We start from the raw sequence: 20665 nt of genomic DNA, 5'->3' as shown, positions 1-20665 counted from the left end.
TTCTTTACTCCCTGCAGTCACTTGCACTGCACTGCCTATAGTTGACTTTATTGCAGGACTCTCACAACTGGTGCAATCTGGCTAGGTACTTCTGTGTACAGTCACCAGGTGCCAGTTGACCTAAACAGCTGGGTCCAACCTGTCTCAAAGCCAGCTGCATCTGCATAGCAATTTAGTCTCCAAGTCTACCTCTGGGACTCAAGGGCACATTCTTCCCAGGCTCATACCTTCCTTGGGATGTGGGCTGCTGCCATGCAACTGCCTTATACCCTGAAACCAGTGTCTGAGGCGTCTTTGGCTGCCCAGTCACAACTGTTCCCTCTGAGTTTCTCATTTTATTCCCAGAATGGGCAGCCAAGTAGAAAAACAAGAAATGCAGGCTTAGCAAAGGAATTTGACAATCCTAACTTTATCTTAGAACTCACAAGAATTTTCTATCTTTGTATGAAACAAAAATATTTGCCTCAGTCTTAGACCTGGTTATTAGGGCAGGCTGATGGGTTGAAAGCATCCTAATCTGAGCTCACACCTCTCAAGACTCTAAGGTTTGCTGGCATTTGAGGCTCCAACCCAATCACCTGCAAGCCCTTCTTGCATTTGACAATGGCTGCCTGCTTCCCCCAGCATAGAGGAGGACACTGTCCTTGGGAACAAGCTATCCACTTCTGCATCCTGCAATCCTGACAGAAAGGATACCATCCTCCAGTCATGCTCACCCTTTTTCTCTCTGCAGGTCTCCATTTAGAAAGGAAGTTATTTCATGGGAGTGAGCTGACAGAGACAGTGACTGACCCTCAGGATGGTAGCCTTGATGGCTCTTGGTTCCTTATCAAGGTGGTATTACAATATTGCTACTCCTGAGAGCAGGAATTCATCAGGCAACCCTCAGAAAAGGTGATTAGGTTTACCTACTAATGTCTATAATTGTCAATAATGTGAACAGACGGTTTACTAAGTACTACACATGCTAAAATGATACAAGTTCCTTAATGCATACATTTTGGCTCTAGGACCCCTCAAAAGTTGCTAGAGCTAGCAACAAATCTGCTAAACTGGCAACACTGGCCAATCACTTTTCCCAGGCAGGCAGTTACCTGGAAAGCAGAAGTCTTTGGGCAAGTCCAGGCTTGTACATTCAGCCTCCTACATTTGAAACGCCAATGCAGAGTTTATTATGCAGACATAACCCAATCCATCACAGCCACCTTCTGCTTTAAATAACTGTTAGGTGACTAAGGGACTAGGCAGTAGTGTGGGAATTATTGCTCAGTTTAGGATTCTAATTTGCCAGTTTCTGGAAAGCCTAACTTATAATGGATACACCTTAATTTCTATGGCTATGTCAGTCTACAACATTACTAAGTATCATGTTAAGAGCCATATTTTCATTTTAATTTAAATAGCTATTCTACAAAAATTATAATGCTATAAACATTTATTGCTCCTAAACTGGGTGAAGTTAGCAACATTACCAGGGCATTTTTGCACATCAATTTCTGCCAGAGTCAACTGCAGCACAGTTACATTACTTGTGGCAAGTGCTAGGACCGAGAAACACTTGTAATAAGCCCAAAGAATCTTAAGCAATTGCATCGTCTCTCAACATGGAGCCAGAGAATACAATAGCAAAAGCCTTTTTGGAACACAATAGAAAAAGTATTTCTCTTCTTTTTATTTACAGAAATTAATGAAATGATAACTACAAAGCTTTCTATCGGATGAAGTCATACTCCCCCTATAAAATAAACCACTGCTCAGCCACCCAAAATGCTAATTAATTAAAGCAGGTATTTATCCCAAACAATGCCCATTAGCACAGACACACAATGCAAAAAAGGGCACGTGAGTGCTGGGCAGGCTGAACCCCATGCACCAACACATTGCTTCTAAGTTTAATATACGTGTGAAGCTTCCTTGGATCTTCATCTCCTGGTTACGGAGAAAGGAGATGGAAGGTACATTTTGTTTAAATATGACAGCATAGCAAAAATATTAGAAATGGCTATTACAAAAAACTGCTTTCTTGCTGTTTTATTGAAGTGTCCCCTGGAAAAAATTTTGATAAGCTACTAAAGCTAGTTCTTTCATTTGTTATGGTAAAAAAGAAAGAAAGAAAGAAAAAAGCCTGTCTCCCCAATTTCTATGGCACAGTACTTAATGACCTCATTTTCTTGTTGTAACTCAACAGTTCTTTAAGATAACTTGCAATGTGTATAAACTTACCCAACAAGCTTTATAAAGCTGAAGTTGAGGCTGCTGATTACAGAGCCTGATGTCCCCAATAACATCTGTGGACACACACAACATGACAGTTTGTCAGGGAGGAACAGAGGCCCTCTCTGCATTTCCCAGTTCTTCCTGGCAGCCCAATGGAGCAAACTTAAGGCTTCTTCAGTTGTATGAAAGAAAACATTATGTAACTAATATAGTACCATAATGCAGCTTCTTTAAAAAGTTAAAAGAAGGGTTCTTTTAGATGAAAGAATAAGAGTTGGCAAAAAGTGCTGTGGATGAACGGGATGCAGAACTTATCAGTGTGCGTCTTTTTACATCCATCTTGCACATACACATCCCTTGCTACTACCACATTCCTCCAGCCACATAACCATAATCTTAACTCTTGTCTGTCCCAAGACTTCCAACACTTCCTTTGCCAAAACAAGTGTGGATATATCAAAACTGCAGAGTAGCTGGGTCCAAGCTCCTCAGCATACATGCCTGGATTTGCAAAACCTGTACATGAATGCAAAGCAGCCATGTCTGTCCCAGGCCTACCATACAATCATTAGTGCTGCTACTATGAAAGTTGGGTGTTAGAATTTCTGACACTAATCAGGGCTCTAAGTGCTTCACTAACTCTAGGAATGGTTTTGTGTGGCAAGGTGTGTTGGAAATAAAAAGTGCCTATCCTCTCTCAACCCTGTGCATATGGTCCAGTACATTAAAGCTGAGGCACAGGCTGGTACTGAACATTCCTCACTTCTGTCCATTCCAGCTGGTATCTCACCACGGATCCAGCATGCAGGTGGATTAACTATTCCTGAAAGTGTTCCTGTTCTTATCCTGAAATTCTATGGGAGTACTGTGAACAGGAAATAGCTGCCCATTCCAGATCACAGGTCATCCAGATCCTAGTGGCTGCAGGTGGGAGACCACAGAACAGAGTCCCAAGCACTAGAGATGGAGCGGGATCTGGGGACTGCAGTCTGCTTCCATCATGTTGGGCAGCCACTCTAACTCCCTCTGCTGCTCTCCCTCTTGCTCCTTCATTCTCTGGTCATGCTTGAAACACTATGCAACCACATTCTGCTCCCTCTTGATTCTCCCTCTCCACATCTGCTCCTGTTCCTCCTCTCTGGCATTCAGGTTCTGGTTTGACCATTGTCTGAAACCACCGCATTCCAAGTGGCAGATCTCCCTTTGCCCTGCTGGATTATGGTCCTCTCTCCAAGGACCATGCTGCGGATAGTTGCCTCAGTTTTGCAAAGATGGAAGATCCTGTCAGGGAAATGAAAGAGGTCATGGAAAAAAAGCACACCCTTTTTTGCCACATTAAGCACTATGGCAAAGCCAAAGATCGATATGTTTACCTGCTGCATGTGCCTATATTTCCTCTCTATACATTAGTTTGTGCAGCTACTCTTCTAGCCAGGTTACCAGTTCACAGATGCACCAGGGTAGGAGATTTCAGAATTAATGCTTTTAAAAGCATTAAAGATTTTTGTTCTCAAGTTTGTTGGAAAAGGAGAAGGATTTAGGACCAAACCAGACCTGCTCCCAGAATTTTAGAAATCTGGATTTAGACATCATTTTAGACCAGGGAAACCTTTACAAGATTCTTGAAAGACCTGACTGGAACACAGTGCAATTTTTCCAGGTTATAGGGACTCCCATAATTATCTGTGCAAAGAGACTTTTGACACCTTCTGGCTGAACAACATACCAAAGAATGGGGGAGTTTTGTTAGATACAAGAGTGGCTCCTGGAAATTTGTGCTGCTTAAGAATCTCATGGTATATCTTGCATTTCCCATATGTGAAAAATCCTCAAGCTTCACCAGACAGAAGCAGTAGAAAATTTGGGGGAACAGTGATGAGATGTAAATTAGTATGCAGAGGTTTAATGACACTAGAACTAGTTTCTCCCTGCTCCTGCACAAAATACAACAGACAGCACCAGAAAGCATATTGTTACTGCTACTGCCAACCAAAAGCATAACTGTATGCTCACTGATAGGACAGAGTAGAGAGCAGCATGTGTTGAAATATGCTCTCATGCTGGCTAATTCTGTAATACTAATTTTGATTCATATGTATATAACCACTTTAAATGTATTAGGAATAAATCTCTAATTGAACATTTAAGTCCCCTCCCCCACAAACCTCACCCCCAACTTAGAATCCACCCACGGAATTGGACTGCAGCAGAGAAGAGATGACCAGGGAAATGGCCTTGCATTCACCTTCAATTTCTAAAGCTGCTCCCATCACACACAACAGCCTTTAAAACCATAATTTTATTGGACAGGAGCCAGAAGTCTCTGCTACTTTATGCTGCACCTTCCCCCATAACAAGGATGTTCGCAGCCGCTTACTCAGCTGCAGATCAGGCACTACATCCTTTCCTGGCTATTTCATGAAGTATAGTCTCAAATGTTCCCTAATCCATCCAACTAAATGGCTTGCTCCAGGACAAATTCCACACCAAGACTTGTCTGTACAAGAGACTTCCTACACAACTGAGCAACTAGAGTCTCCCTCTAGTGCAATCCCCAGCTCAGCTCCTCTATCTCCAGTCTGGAAAAATTAGACCTTTTTTTTCTCCAAAGCCTGTCATGAAGAATTGAGGCCTCTGTACTTGTTGAGATTGTGAGCATCCAAACTACTGGTAGTGACAGCAGGTAGACAGGTTCTTTGCAGTTGCCTTTTTTTCCTTCTTTGCAGTACATGCTTTTGAAATGTTTCATCATCATCATGAAACAAGTGCTGCCACACTCATATGTTGGAAGCATGAGGGCAAGAAAGCCAGCAACAGGTAGAATGGTCAATATCAATAAGACTTTGGGCATCCAAAGGAGTGAGGGCATTCATAGACGATGTGGTCAGCCATCTGAGCTTGAGCACCAGAGGCCCAGTCAGTCAGAGTCATTGGAGAAGCCCCAAGAGTGTGTGCTCACTTTAAACCATCCAATGCCTGTTCTGAGATGGTTAAGAGCAGTCCAGGCCCTGCAGAGCAGCTGCCAGCCTGAGGAGTGGAAGCTGGTGTTGGGGATGAAGTTCTTTAGCCACAGTTCTTGTGCAGCATACTTCCTGCTCCACTGATGGGAGGCCCATCCTGTGGGTGACATGTCATCTGCAGATTCAATGAGCTTACTGGCCTGAGTGGAGAACATATGCCAAGATTTCAGGTGATAATTGATTTTCTTGCTTGCAGCTACTAGGCTGGAGTGCAGAGAATGGTTTGGATCTTCAGCTTTGAGGCTTAGGGTCAGGGTAGCAGCTTGTCTCCAGTTGTCAGAGGTGGGAATGCCTGAAAGGACTGGTAGGCAGTCAACTGGAGTTGGCATAAAGCATCCAGTGATGGTCCTCATTACTCTGTTAAGGATGGAATCCACTATTTGAGTGTGTGTGCTCCAGCCCCATACTGGTGCATGATACTCAGCAGGAGCATATGCAAGTGCCAAAGAGGAGGTGTAAAGTGTTTGGAAACCCTGCACCCCAGATGGTGCCAACAAGGTGAGGGATAAGAGTTCTTCTACTATTAACCTTACTCTGGACCCTGACATTTTTCATATACTCCCAAGAATGAGCAGATTTATATAAACTTCTGTCAGCCTCTTCAAGAGGACATTATACAGAGGCTGATACAAGATGATGCATGGCTGCATTCACACCAAATGTTAACCAGAACTCAGGTGCAAGCATTTTGCTGGTTAGCAGGATGCTCTACAGGTATATTCTAAGCTTGTCTGACTAAGATGATCTGAGTAATGCTGACACCCTGACTGAATGAACTAAGCAGGTATATGAAAACTGGCACAGTACAGTAACCCTAACATTCACACCTACTAATGTTAGGCTGTTTGCTAAAGAGCATGTTCAAAAGTATAAGATGAAAGGGCAGAGTTAAGGTTCTGATATGTAATCTGTAAATCAAAGCAGGAACCTGTGGGTAGAGAAGAGGGTAAGTATTGTTACAAAGGTTGGCTTTTTCATCCTCCTGCTTTCTGGATATGTAATACAACCTAAATGTTTTATGTACTGTTTCATCTAGGAAGCACACATTTCAGAGTTCAAACGGAATCAAATAGACTATACAAAGTTATCTCAGGCAAATTCTATTTTATGAAATTGTTTCTCAAGGCTTGTTTTCATGCACTGCAGTCATCTGTTTCCTTTATTTGTATAGTCACGGCTTGCCGCTTCCTACAAGTTATGATGACATCTGTCCAAAGTATGAGAAAGTTGTCTTTAGCTATAGACCTCGATTTCTCCTAATATAGATTCACTGCTCTTGATAGAAGTGTTGATTTAAGTCTGGGATTTCCATTTTTATCTTCCTTCTAGCCAAGGCAAGAGTGAGAGTATATCAAACAGAACTCAAATGTCACAGTGACATCTCAAAATAAGGAATACATTTGCTTCCTCAGTACTATTCTGTATCAGTGCTATAGTTTCACATCTTCTCGGTTTTGGAAGCATACACATGAGAAAAGTACAAGTACTTCAAACTTGCCAACACCAAGTACTTTCCATTTCAAGAAGGAAGAGAAGAACCGAGTTTGTTTGTTCCAGGAGACTGAACAAAATTTCCCATTAATTACGTCATCTGTCTAGAGCAGGAGATTCAGATTAGAATAAACCAAAATCAGAGGTAACAAAGACAAATGTGTTTCTAATTGGCTTTAGTTTGCCACAGTTCGTCCATGAGGAAGCAGTGGAAAGTAACATGAAAAGAAGGGTGCAACCTGCCAGAACTGTGATGCAGAAGCAGTGCATTTTACCTACATACCTCAAAGCCAGCTTTGCAGACACCACACAGACTGAAATTGCAATCAGTGGGATCTTACATAGTAGGGAACCATGTATGAGGTCAAACTCCATGAGTCCCTTGTCTCACCACTAAAACAGTTTAGGAGATGGTTGTTTTGGACCCATCAAGGACCACCTTCTCACATACACCCCCAGTATACCAACCTAATCTTCCAATCAGTTACATAATGTAGTGACAATATTTTAAAAGGTTTAAGAGCTCCTTTTTCACACACAAAAGGACAAGGATTTCCCCCCAAGTGTGAAGTCACTTCTCTACCCCAGAACTCCAAAATAAGCAGGATTTTGTTATATCCAAGTTCCCCTTGGTGTATGGAGAAATATACACAACCCCCTCCCCAGACACACATGAACACAAACATGTGCTTAAAATAGAAGTTCTCATGCCAGAGTTATGGGAATAAATTTCCAAAATAAATACAGTCTTGCAATTACTGTTTCCTGCCACATTTGTGATTTAAGTAGAGAATAATTCATGTAACCAATACTCAGTATAAGCTATGCTTTTAGTGTAATGCTAAATGAACTGAGGTGGCATGTTTCCTGTTTTTGTGTGATCTATATACTCAAGGTCACAGACTTGCATCCTGAGCTGTATATTACAAGCCCGTGGGAATACCGGCCTGGGGCCTACAGTGGAGATGGTTCTTGTCGGTTACTCTTTTAGGTACTGGACTAACTTAAAGAAAAAGCCTTCCTCTACAAAGTATTGGCATGACCTGCCCTCTCTATTTTTTTTAAATGGTCTCTCATTTAATACTTTCACCAAGTATTAACCAAAACTAAAACAGGAATACCCAAACAGTTTCAAATCTAATCAACACATGCATTTTCACAGTTGCTATCTATAATAGTATCACTGTATCATTACTCTTGTCTTCTGCTACTTGTACCCACCCAGACACATCATGTTTGCCTAATACAAAGGAGGTGCATTGAGTATCAATGATTTTCCAAATTGGCCCTCTGAATCCCTTTCAGATTCAAAATGGTAGATGACTATTGTATTTCTTACAGGTACCATATCTGGTTTTCTGTGCTCACCACTGATCCGATTCATTTGGAGCATAATTAACAGGGCTAGGAAGAGAAAAAAACACATTATTTTATTTTAAGCGAAGAACAGTTAAGCTGTTTTTTCTCTCACAAAACAATGAAGCCTAATGAGAATGGTACTAGGTTTTATTAGTACTAGTAACTTTTCTACTGAAAGCCTCTCATTATGTTTTAAAACCAGTAAATACTGATAGAATAACACTATGGAAGGCAAAGCAAGAATGTGTAAAAGCTAAGAACAGTTTAACAATCATTTATTACCCAGAAAGTGGGCAATAGAAAATGGGCATGCACATGTACTCTCTTTATGTTTCAGACTAATTAGGCCCAGCATTTCTGTCTATTATGTTTGCATTCCACACTGCTTCCAAGGAACAGTTGTCCACAGCTTTATCATCAGTTCAGCTAATAAAATACTAAATGACTTAGCAAGTTAACTTTAGGAAAATGCCAATGAAGCAATGAAACATGCAAAACCACAGATGTATTTATCTGTAAAATCCTTTCATCCGCCAATGTAACCCCCCCCAAACAAACGAAAAAAACCAACATTTGTTACACACTAAAAGTTTATCTGTTACATAAATGTGCATCTTTCTGGGTTTATTTTTTTGTTGAGAGGCTTAAACAAAGAGGAAAAAAATATTGTCTAAAGTTTTTTTTTTTGCTAACTCAGGGCTTTATATTTTCTACACACTATGGGAACATAACACTTCTACCTTGAATGCTGGAGAATTTGCTGTTGCAACTGATCACAAGAAAAAAATATATTTCATATCTGAAGAAGCAAATACTTATTCAAAGCTATAGTCACTCCAACCCAAATAAATGTTATAATATAACAATGCCCCATAAACACTAAATTATTATTAAAAACAAATATTACCAGCCTAACACCTAACATAGCCTTAAACCTAAAAAAATGTAAATCCAACAGAAGTCTTTTATTTATTTATATATATAGGACATGAAACAAGTAGTTACATTCATGAACTCGGTACACAAGGTCTTTGAATCAGGCTCTAGAAAAGTCAATGTAGAACAAAGCAATCAACAGGAAATAAAATGCAGCATTAAAGTTAAAACGTAACATCTACAGAAGTAAGATTTCAAAGCTATGGTTCCCTCAACACACACACAGCAAGTTTGTAGATCTCAATGAGGAATATATGCTTTGCTAAAAAGTTTGTTGTGGGGAAAGAATACAAGAGAAAGTGAAAATATACTGTAAAAACACAATACATTTAACGTTTAATTCTTGTTGAGTGACGTTACCTAGCTATCAGTCTGCCTCTTTCTAGTATCTTTACTTCCAGATGCAGATTTATCGACTTTTTCTATAAAAAGGTGAGATGCCTCAACTTCACAGCTGGTTGTTTTTTTATCTTACATGCAAACAAGTTGAGGAACTGAATTATGGCTCCTTTACACCTCTAAACTTTCTTGTATAAGTAGCATTTTTTGTTGCTATATGTTAATAGAGAGTATTTAACTGTGCAAAGACATGATTTTGTGAAAGCTGGAACTTGGATAATGTGCTATTTCGTTAATTTAAGAGTGGAGAAACAAAAATAAAAACTACCCACAAAGCTCCAGGGGAGACTGAAGCTACTACTAGTGGGGACTGCCAGTGCCTCCCTTTGGGATGGCCGAGTGCTGCGCATTCTTAAATCTGCAATTGTCCAGCTCCTACTCAAGTCAACATGACTTGACGCTGACTCCCCAGCCAATTACTGCCTAGTCTTCAACCTCCCCTTCTTGGGGAATGAATGGCTATCCAACAGCTCCAGCCTCCAGCCACTGGAATCCTGGACCCATGTAAGTTTGATTTTTATCCTGGATATAGCACTGAAACTGCAGTTGAGAGATGATCTTCACTTGGAGATTAACAGGGGAAACTGTGCCCTGTTGATCTCACTAAATCTTTCAGCGGTCTTTGATACACTTGACCCTGAGATGCTGTTAAAGCATTTACATGGCCTAGCAGGTATTCATGGGACAGCTCTATATTGGTTCTGCTCTTTGTAGTAGGGAAGGTCCCAGAGCATGGCACCTGACATGCCCTTAGGACCTTTCTTGTGAGGCTCCCCCTGGGCTTGATTTTCTAGCTCTTCTTAGTCAACATATTTGATGCTACTATGAGGGACTGCAGAGATCTGAAGTGAGGTATCATCAGGATGCTGATGACACCCATCTCTACCTCTCTCGCATCTGACCAGGACCTTGCAGTCATGGGTCCTTCCCCAATGCCTGGCTGAAGTTGGACTAAATGTGCATGAACCAGTTAAAACTGAATCCAGACAAGGCAGGTGCAGTGTTGGGTAAACTGCTCAACTCTGAAGGGGATTGAGACCTCCATCACTGATGGGCCTTCGTCTCCCCTTGCCATTCAAGTTTGCAGCCTGGGAGGTGCTCCTAGATCCTCTGCTGCACCCGGATTTTCAGGTGGTAGCAGTGGCTAGATGCGCCTTTCACCAACTCCATCTGGCGAGAAGCTGTGGAGAAGCCGTGACCCTTTATTTCCAATTCAGATCTGGACACCATCCTCCATGACTTCAATCTCAAGGCTAATCATTGCAATGCACTCTCAGTGGAACTGCCCCTGAAGACTGTCTAGAAACTGAAGCTGGTGCAAAATTCAGTGACCTGTCTTCTGACAGGGGTGAATTGCCAGGACTTCTAGTGCTTCAGAGTTTGCATTGACTCCTAATAGCTTTCTGGGCAGAATTCAAGGTGCTGATTTTGACCTACAAGGCTCTAAATGCTCTTGCCCCTATTGCCTTCTCCCTCGTGCTCCATTACAATCCTTAAGGTCAGCCAAAAGCAATCTCCGGCAAGTCCCATCAACGTGCCAAAACTGCCTGACCACACCACATGGTTTTGCCAATCTCAGCTCCTCGGCCCTGAAACTCCTTCCTCCTTAAGGCCTGCCAGAGACCAAGCCTAGACATCTTTCAAGAGCACTGCAAGACTTTCCTTTTTGGATAGGCATTTAGCAAACACAGCTAAACCTGGATATTACTTAGTGAGTTTCTACTTCATGTTTTCTCTGGTTTTTATAGGCATTGTTCCTGTTAAGTTATTCTGTTCTACTGAAAGCCTTTGTGAGACCATTGAGAAAGATGGTATATATATTAAATACATTTATATTAAAATGTTGCAAAGAAGGCTAACAGCATCCTGGGCTGCATTGGTAGATGTGTTGCCAGCAAGTCTAAGGAAGTGAAGGAAATTCCACTCTATTCAGCACTGGTGAAGACACATGTGGAGTACTGTGTTCAGTTTTGTGCCCCCCACTACAGAATGGATATGGACGAATTAAAGAGTCCAGTGGAGGGCAACAAAAATGGTGAGGGGGCTGGGAGAAATAACTTATGAGGAGAGGCTGAGGGAACTGGGCTTATTTAATCTAGAGAAGAGGAGACAGAGGGTATTTGATACAAGCCTTAAGCTACCTGAAGGGGGGTTACAAAGAGCATGGGGCTAAACTGTTTTCAGTGGTGACAGATGACAGAACAAGGACAAATGGTCTCAAGTTGTAACAAGGGAAGTTTAGGTTAGATATTAGAGAAAAAAATTCTCACTAGGAGGGTAGTAAAACACTGGTACAGGTTACCCAAAGAGGTGGTGGACTCTATCTTTGGAGGTTTTCAAGACCTAACTAGACAAAGCATTGGCTGGGATGATCTAGTTGGGGATGGTCTTGCTTCGAGTAGAGGGTTGTAGACTAGATGACATCCTGAGGTCCCTTCCAACCCTAATTTTCTATGATTCTATGTTGCACAAAAATTTTAATGTGCTTTTGGGTCTTCTGAGATAAAGTACTGTAAAGACTGCACCAATACACACCCACCTCCCTCCCCACAAAAAATAGATTACTACTTCTCACTGTCATTGTTGCACAAAACAAACCTGTATTCAAAGAATTGAATATATTCTGATGAGCATGAGAAATACTGAATCTATAAATGAAAAGCTCTAAATAAAAACAACCATTTAATAAAACACATACCTATTATGGAATCCCTTCGGAAAACATCTCTATCAAAAATATAAAATGACAGATGACGAAAACTCCGAGGAATTTCACAGTAAAAATCTTCTCCATAAAAGGGGCTGGACAAAAAAAACAAAAAACAAAACAAGGAGTTAATGTGGGTGCCTTGAAATAGCACATTTGTATACAATTCACACACTGAATATTGACTATACATGTCTTTAGACTGTGACTGTGTGTCTACTATAAACTTCAGCATCAAGCATTGTACCATTTTGACATTTCCATTTCCTATTAAGTACACAAAAACCAAAATTTTCTAGCATGCGACAAGAACAAGAAAATATTTTGACTTCAGCAGCATACATGGCCCTAATCGAAGATCAGGGTTGACCTCTGCTAGGTAGTGTGCACACACAGGGGATGGAGAGATCCCTATTAAAACAAGCTTGCAATTTAAGACAGACAACATAACAGAGTGAGCCAAAAAAGCAGTGAACAAGTTATTTCCCAATACTGAGTTGTTCAATTAGTTAAACAATAAACCTGCAAAATCTCCACACATCCATCTCTTCTGTTTTTTTTCTCCCACAAACCCAAATTCAAACCTGATTAAGACAACTGGGAGTAAATAGCCCTTCAGATGTGTGTGATTTTTTAAAATCAGTTTACACTGTATATCTATTTCTATTTGAAATGATATACAGAATATCACTCAAGCTAGATCAACAACAATGACAACAACAATCATAGCTTTACAGTTAAACTAGGGCAAAATATATTTTCTCAAAATGGAAAGCTGTTTAAAGACTAAGCACTTTCCTAGAATCTTACCTATGTTAATAGAGAAAATATTTTAGATTCCTCATAGTAACTATTTCAGTTTTTCCCTACCCAAATCTATGATTAAGGAATTGCCTACAAGAATTGTAAACATCTATCAGCATTATTGGTTCAGTAGCAGGTCTACTGTTCTGCAACAGATTTTTTTTTTCTGAAGTTACTTAAATTCCATCCATCCAGATTTGCTGAAGCATGAGTCATACTAACAGATGCAGCAAGCAGTACAGATGTAGACTTAAAAATAAATCTCTAATTCTAATTAATAGGCTAAAAGCCAGTATGGTTACGTGGATTTTTTTTCCTGCTTAAACAGACTTCCCTATTGTCTCTATTAAGTACAATGTTGGGAGATAGATTCATTAAAGCTACAGCATAAAGAATCTATAACAAAATTATGTTTTAAGTTTAATATTCAGCCAAGTTTATTAATAGCTCCTTACATTAACTTTCAATTTTTATTGTAATTTGTAAGCATACGACATTTCCTTGGCTTCTATCAGGACACTGCTGCAGGCATACGTTGTTTCTATTATGCAAAGCAGAAGTATTTAGATCACTGCACACCTACTTTTTAAGGGTGTACGAAACACGTCATATTTGATTTGGATTCGACCCGAATCAGGGGACAGTGATTCAATTTGTTGATTCAGATCACTGTCCTGATTTGATTTGGGCAAGTCTGAATCTGAAGATAAACATTTAAAGCTGTGCCTATATCTGAATCATCGAATCTCTCCAATTTGATTCAGAAAAATTAAAGGGTCTCCTGATTCGATTCAAATTCAGAGATTCGGCCTCCAAATTGGGCCAAATCTCCGCCAGATAGAATCAGCGACCGAAGCTTCACACAGCCTTACTACTTTTTTCCCCCACTGGGGCCTAAAATGAAATATGTCCCTCTTAATGGCTTTTCATATTGCTCTAATGAGTTAAGGAGTTAACCAGCAAATCTCATGCACTTGATGCAGAATGTACAGGCATTGCAAAGTAGCAAAACTTAAGTACTAAATATTGTATTTAGAGAAAACATACTTTCCAAAAGGCAAGTAATGTCATACAGAACTCAATAAAATATTCAAACAAACTGCAACATGATGATATACATCTAGGATAAATAGCAGATCAGACCAGAAAAGCACTACTAATATTAAATATGGATCCCAAAGGAACACTTCAGACTATAAAGAGTTACATCATTTGGACACTCTCCTGCCCCACAGTCCCAGAATTCCAGTTTCTGCATCCATTTATTTTTGTCTGAACCCCTGACTACCTAAAAAGCAGACTTGAATATGCAATCTCTCACTTTCCCAAGGCTTTGGTCTCAGGCTAGATGAACTTACTACATTAACTAGATGAACTTACTGCATCTGAAGTAGGGCCAAGGAGGTAATCCTCCCCCTCTACGCGACACTGGTCAAGCCACAGCTGGAGTACTGTGTCCAGTTCTGGGCACCCCACTTCAAGAGGGATGTGGACAACATTGAGAGGGTCCAGAGGAGGGCCACCCGCATGATCCAGGGACAGCAGGGCAGATCCTACAATGAGAGGTTACGGGACCTGAACTTGTTCAGCCTTCACAAAAGAAGGCTGAAGGGGGACCTTGTGACTGTCTATAAACTCACTGGGGGGGGGGGGACCAGAAGGGTTTGGGGGAGACCCTGTTCCCCTAGTGCCCCCCAGGATAACAAGGAATGATGGCCACAAGTTGTTGGAGAGTAGGTTTAGATTAGACATCCGTAAGAACTACTTCACAGTTAGGGCGGCTAGGATCTGGAACCAACTTCCAAGGGAAGTGGCGCTGACTCCTACCCTGGGGGTCTTTAAGAAGCGGCTTGATGCCTACCTGGCTGGGGTCAACTGAGCCCAGTTTTCCTCTTGCCCAGGCAGGGGGTCGGACTTGAAGATCTACAAGGTCCCTTCTGACCCTACTTCTATGATTCTATGATTAATGTTTCAGTTTAAGTCACTTAATAACTGTTAAGTATTATACTTCACTCAAAGACCAAGTATATTCAAAGATCACAAAATGAAATTTCCATTGGCATTTTTCTTTTAAAATGACAAGACAACATACCCATTTTTTCCCCTTTTCATGGTCTCTCCCAGAAAGTTACCTTATTTGAATTTCAATACTGCGGTATGCTTTTAAAAAAATTGATACAAGTCTGTAGCATGAACTTGTTTACCAAACTGAAAGCCAATCTAGAATGCTAACACAATGATTCAAGATGGTGCTAATCCTACAGGCACTTACACATTTATCTTCTGAGAGAATATTTACAGGCATAAAATTAAGCACATGCCTAAAATCTGGTGCACACAGTGCCAAAACATTGTAGCAGAATAAAAAACACCCAGGTTTAAGTTGCTTGGTAAAAAGTCTGTTTGCTTTTTTTTTTTTTTTGACCTGCTAGCACACCTATCCATAAAAGCTTCTTTCCATCCAACGCATTCTTGATGGATACAACAAAACGTGGTGGGACCCAACGCATGACTGGGCAGTGAATATCAAGGGCTACAGGCTCTACAGGAAAGATAGGACAGGTAGGAAGGGTGGGGGTGTGGCACTCTATGTCAAGGAGCAACACGCATCCACAGTGAGTAACACTGGGTCAGAGGAGGAGCGAACGGAAGTGCTCTGGGTTAAAATACAAGGGGGTTGGGGAGAAAGGGACTTAACGGTGGGGGTCTACTACAGACCACCCAACCAAGGAGAAGATCGAGACCAGGAATTCTTAAGTCAGCTCACGGAGATAGTTAGGGCCAAGAATGTGGTCGTCATGGGTGACCTAAACTTTCCAGACATCTGCTGGGAGGAGCGGACAGCCAGGTCTGACCACTCACGCAGGCTCTTAACTGACGTACAGGACCTCCATCTAACCCAGGACGTACACAGCCCCACCAGGGGAGACACCTTGTTGGATTTGGTCCTGGCCACGGGCGACGACCTGGTACGGGGTCTGCGGGTGCTCGACCACCTGGGCGGTAGCGATCATCATCTGCTGGAATTCACCATCCAGCACAAGGTGGCAAAAGCCTCCAGCAAGGCAGCAGCCCTTGACTTCAGGAGGGCGGACTTTAACGAGGTGAGAAAACTAGTGGGGGAAGTACTGAGGTCCCAGAGCTGGAGGGAGTTGTGTGTCCGGGAGGAGTGGTCGTTCCTTAAGGAGACGATCCTCCAAGCTCAAAGGGAAGTAATCCCTACAGGAATCAAAGGGGGCAAGAGGGTGCAAAGGCCCCCATGGCTCACCAAAAGCATCCGGGAACATCTCCAAACAAAAAAGGAGGTGTACACCTGTTGGAAGGGAGGGGCCATCACGAGAGGGCTATACCTCGGTAGCTCGGGAATGTGTGTGTGTGTGTCGGGGGGGGAGCAGGGGCGGTCAGGAAGGCCAAGGCAGAAATGGAGCTGGGACTAGCGACCCAGATCAAGGACAGCAGGAAGTCCTTTTTCAAATGCATAGGGGGGCAAAAGAAGGTGCCAGGTAACGTGGGGCCTCTGCAGAACACACTAGGAAATCTGATTACCTCACCTGACAGTAAAGCTGACATATTCAACAATTTCTTTGCCTCTGTATTTCTGAGGAAGGACCCGGATATCTCTCCCACTGGCACCCCCAAGGGCCCTGTGGGTGGCACCCCCAGGCCTAGGGTTAATTAAGACCTTGTCAGGGAACTTCTGGAGGGACTAGATATATTTAAATCCACAGGTCCTGATGATCTCCACCCCAGAGTGCTGAAGGAACTAGCAGGGGTCATTGCGGGACATCTGGCACAGCTCTACGAGCACTCGTGGTGCTCAGGCGATGTGCCGGAAGACTGGAAAAGGGCCAATGTGGTCCCCATCTTCAAAAAAGGAAGGAGGGAAGACCCAGGAAACTACAGGACCGTGAGTCTTACCTTGGTCCTGGGGAAGCTTTTCGAAAGAATTATCCCGGCACATGTCCAGGAAGGGCCAGCAGGGGAGGTTATGCTCAGGGGCAACCAGCATGGGATCATTAGGGGCAGGTCTTGTCAAACCAACCTGGTGGCCTTCTATGACCAGGTCACCAAGTCCTTGGATGCAGGTGTCGCAGTGGATATAGTCTTTCTGGACTTCAGGAAGGCCTTCGATACCGTCTCTGACCCTATTCTCAGTAAGAAACTAGGAGACAGTCGTATTGATGCCTACACAGTTAGATGGGTCACTAACTGGCTGGAGGGCCGCACCCAGAGGGTGGTGGTGGACGGGTCTTATTCGACCTGGAGGGATGTGGGCAGTGGGGTTCCCCAGGGCTCAGTCCTCAGGCCTGCACTATTCAACATCTTCATCAGTGACTTGGGCGAGGGGGTAGAAAGCACCCTGTTCAAATTTGCAGATAACACTAAGATGTGAGGTGAAGTGGGTATGCTAGTAGGAAGGAACAGGCTGCAAGTGGATCTAGACAGGTTACGGAGGCAGGCCGATGAGAACAGGATGAGGTTCAACACTGACAAGTGCAGGGTAATGCACCTGGGGAGGAAGAACCAGCGGCACACCTACAGGCTGGGGAACTCCCTTCTCGCCAGTGTTGAGACAGAAAAGAATCTTGGAGTTGTCATTGATGCCACAATGAACATGGGCCGACAAAGTGGGGACGTGGTCAGGAAGGCCAACCATACCTTGTCGTGCATCCACAGATGCATCTCAAGCAGGTCCGAGGAGGTGATCCTCCCCCTCTATGCGACACTAGTCAGGCCGCAGCTGGAGTACTGCGTCCAGTTCTGGGTGCCGCACTTCAGGAGGGATGTGGCCAATATGGAGAGGGTCCAAAGGAGGGCCACCCGCATGATCAGGGGTCAACAGGGCAGGCCCTACGAGGAGAGGCTGAGGGACCTGAACCTGTTCAGCCTCCAAAAGAGAAGGCTGAGAGGGGATCTAGCGGCAGTCTACAAACTAGTCAAGGGGGACCAGCAGGCATCGGAAGAGTCCCTGCTCCCCCGAGCACTCCTGGGAGTTACAAGAAACAATGGACACAAGTTAGTGGAGGGTAGTTTCAGGCTAGACATTAGGAGGCACTATTTCACTGTCAGGGCGGCTAGGACCTGGAACCAACTTCCAAAAGAAGTGGTGCTGGCTCCTACTCTGGGGGTCTTTAAAAAAAAAAGGCTGGACGAACATCTGGCCGGGGTCATTTGACTCCAGTATTCTTTCCTGCCATGGCAGGGGGTCGGACTAGATGATCTCCTCAGGTCCCTTCCGACCCTACCAACTATGAAACTATGAATGAAAATACACGAGAAAAAAAAGTACATATTCATTCTAACCTTATTAATGATATGATGTCTAATAAACTATCAGTTATAACCCATTTATCCATTAAGATTGCTGGAATTGTACTGGGCTTCCTGAGGATTTAAAAGATGGTACAAAACAAATACGCTTAACGCACTCTCTACTCAAATCCATACTGAAAATGAAGGCAATTCATTTGATACTAGGGAAAAGGAAAGCAATAGGCATAGTAGTTTGGTCCTAGAATAAAGCTCCAGGAGGGCAGTCAAACCATCATCTTCTGTGGTATTTAAGAGTAGAAAAGACAACTGAAGGAAGACCACAGGGAAATATACTGAAAACATCCTGGAGGGTAACAGCCTGGTGAGGAAACTGGAAAAAGGAAATCTTTTAAACCCAATTTGCAATGCATGACACTGGAGAGGGGAGAAATGCAAGGGAAGGGAAGAAGGGAGAAGGGCAAAGGATGAAGTGCAAGGGAAGCAGCTAGTTATGTGACGCTTGGATCCTGCAAGCACTACTAGACAAAGCTTACTAGTATGGAGTAGTACTACTAAACTCATTGGTATTCCTCACAATAAGCATTATACTCAATTATGTTTGTAGAATAAGGTTCCTTATTTACACTTCAGAAACTCTTTTCAGTGGCTTCTTTGGAAACATAAAATTTGACTAATTCAGGAAATATCTTTCAGTCATATTGCACTGCTCATTCATAAAAGCAAGTTCTCATGCAGAACATAATAAGCAGTAAAGTTTCAACTGCAAGAAAAAACACATTAAATCTAATCTGATTTTCCCCTCCTCTCTTGCATTGGCAAGGCTGGCTTTGAAAAAACAATATCTTCTTTCTAAAGGAATCAAAAGGAACCACGCGACTACTTTGAGCTTCCACTTAAATTGCAAGCTTATCCTTCATGTATCCCTTCAAACAGTACCCACTTTGTGTTAAGCCTAGACCTGAGAAGCCAGAGGTCACCAGTCAAACCCCATGATGTATTTCCCAAGCTGAGAGTCTTCTCAGGCATCAGCCTCGGGGCTCTAGAACCCTCTTTCCAAAAAAAGTAAAGAATTTCCCTCCCCCACAGGAATCAACTGACCCTGTTGGTTATGCCGAGTACTTTTATTTAACACAAAAATTCGTTAAAAAAAAAAAAAAGTCAAGAGCAGGAGCAGCAATTCCCTTCGTTGTCCACAGGCAACTGACATGGTCTTTAGAAACAAAAAACTCTAGAATCAACCCAGCTGGAGGTTAAAATGTTAGAATAAGCTTCAATATTTGCAAAACCCAAGTATTTCGGCAAGAAGCGTCAAAATAGCTTCAGATTCTTTAAAGTCTTGCAATGACAGAAAAGGAAATGGTAACTGCTGAAAATGGCATTTTCAGGAATGGAAGCCACAGAATACCCTTCTTTTTAAGTGATAATCTCCATGAAATTAACCTCTTTTCAGACTAGAAACAAGGTATTTTCAGTCTCAAGTCCTTTGGATGCAGGATATTGAACTTAAACCATTGTTTTTTAATTTTTCCTGTGCATGTTTTTATTAATCTGCCTTTAGTTGTATTGTAAAGATAGTTTGTTGACTGGAATTATTCACAGAATTATGGAATTCCTAAGCACACAACTGCTGTACCCAAAAGTTAACAGCAGCAACTCCATGGTTAAGGTTGAAGCTACTATTCTCATAAACAGCCCGAGTCAGAAAGCACCTAGTCTTTGCACCCCCCACCCCCAAAATTGACTTGAGTCAAGTTTCACATGCTGTTCACCCAACTGTGACAAATGTAGTAGGACAAACATCAATCAATCAATTCCCTCCTGCCTCTTATTCTCCATATTACACTCAGGCTTCATTACCCTCTCCTTCCCACACACACAAAAAAACCCACCAAGCTAAAAACTTGCCACAATCTGAAGGAGGGAAGCCCCATTTTCACAGATCTCATGAGGACCTTTTTTCTTGCAGGTTTTTATGCCAATGTACTACTGCACTGCAATGCACTACTGCATTGTGGGTCTTACCCTTTTTTTTTCTTTGTCCAATGATCAACAGGTCATAAATGAAAACTTAATTAAAAAAAGGGGGGGGGGGGGAGATACCTAAGCAAATGTCTCTGGCTTTTAACAAAACTTCCAATTGCTTTAAGTGCCCAAGTGTGAGAATATCTGGAAATTAACAACGTAATCCTTCTCATCTTCTACAACCAAAGAATTTTTCATGCACCCAACTTCACCTAGTGTCATGTTTCCCATTCAAGAGACTCATTTCTGATTATCTACTATGGCTACAATAAAAAAAAAAAAGAACAAAAAAAGTCTAGAATATAGGTTGTGCAAGTTTTAAGGGGAAAAGACATTAAGAGTCAAATTGAGGTATGAAATGGATAGGGCAAGTGTAAGCAGTAAAATATATATGGAAATGGACAGCTTAACTTTTAAGTTTTCAAACCCAGTTCTC

The 20665-nt window shown here is 42.2% G+C and overlaps 1 protein-coding gene across 2 annotated transcripts in view; it reads right to left on the bottom strand.

Annotated features, from left to right (window-relative positions):
* Window positions 1-20665, bottom strand: part of RASA3 (RAS p21 protein activator 3) — a 211317-nt gene that overhangs the window by 113540 nt on the left and 77112 nt on the right. For both annotated transcript variants that reach the window (XM_014600460.3, XM_006272479.4), the window contains exon 3: window positions 12121-12224. In XM_014600460.3, coding sequence (XP_014455946.1) covers window positions 12121-12224 — 104 coding nt within the window. The remainder of the gene's footprint in view (window positions 1-12120; window positions 12225-20665) is intronic.

The sequence above is a fragment of the Alligator mississippiensis genome, chromosome 1, assembly GCF_030867095.1.
Source record: "Alligator mississippiensis isolate rAllMis1 chromosome 1, rAllMis1, whole genome shotgun sequence".
NCBI classification, from domain to species: Eukaryota; Metazoa; Chordata; order Crocodylia; family Alligatoridae; genus Alligator; species Alligator mississippiensis.
Note: the sequence above shows the minus strand (reverse complement) of the source record. Positions and strands in the feature narration are given on the sequence as shown.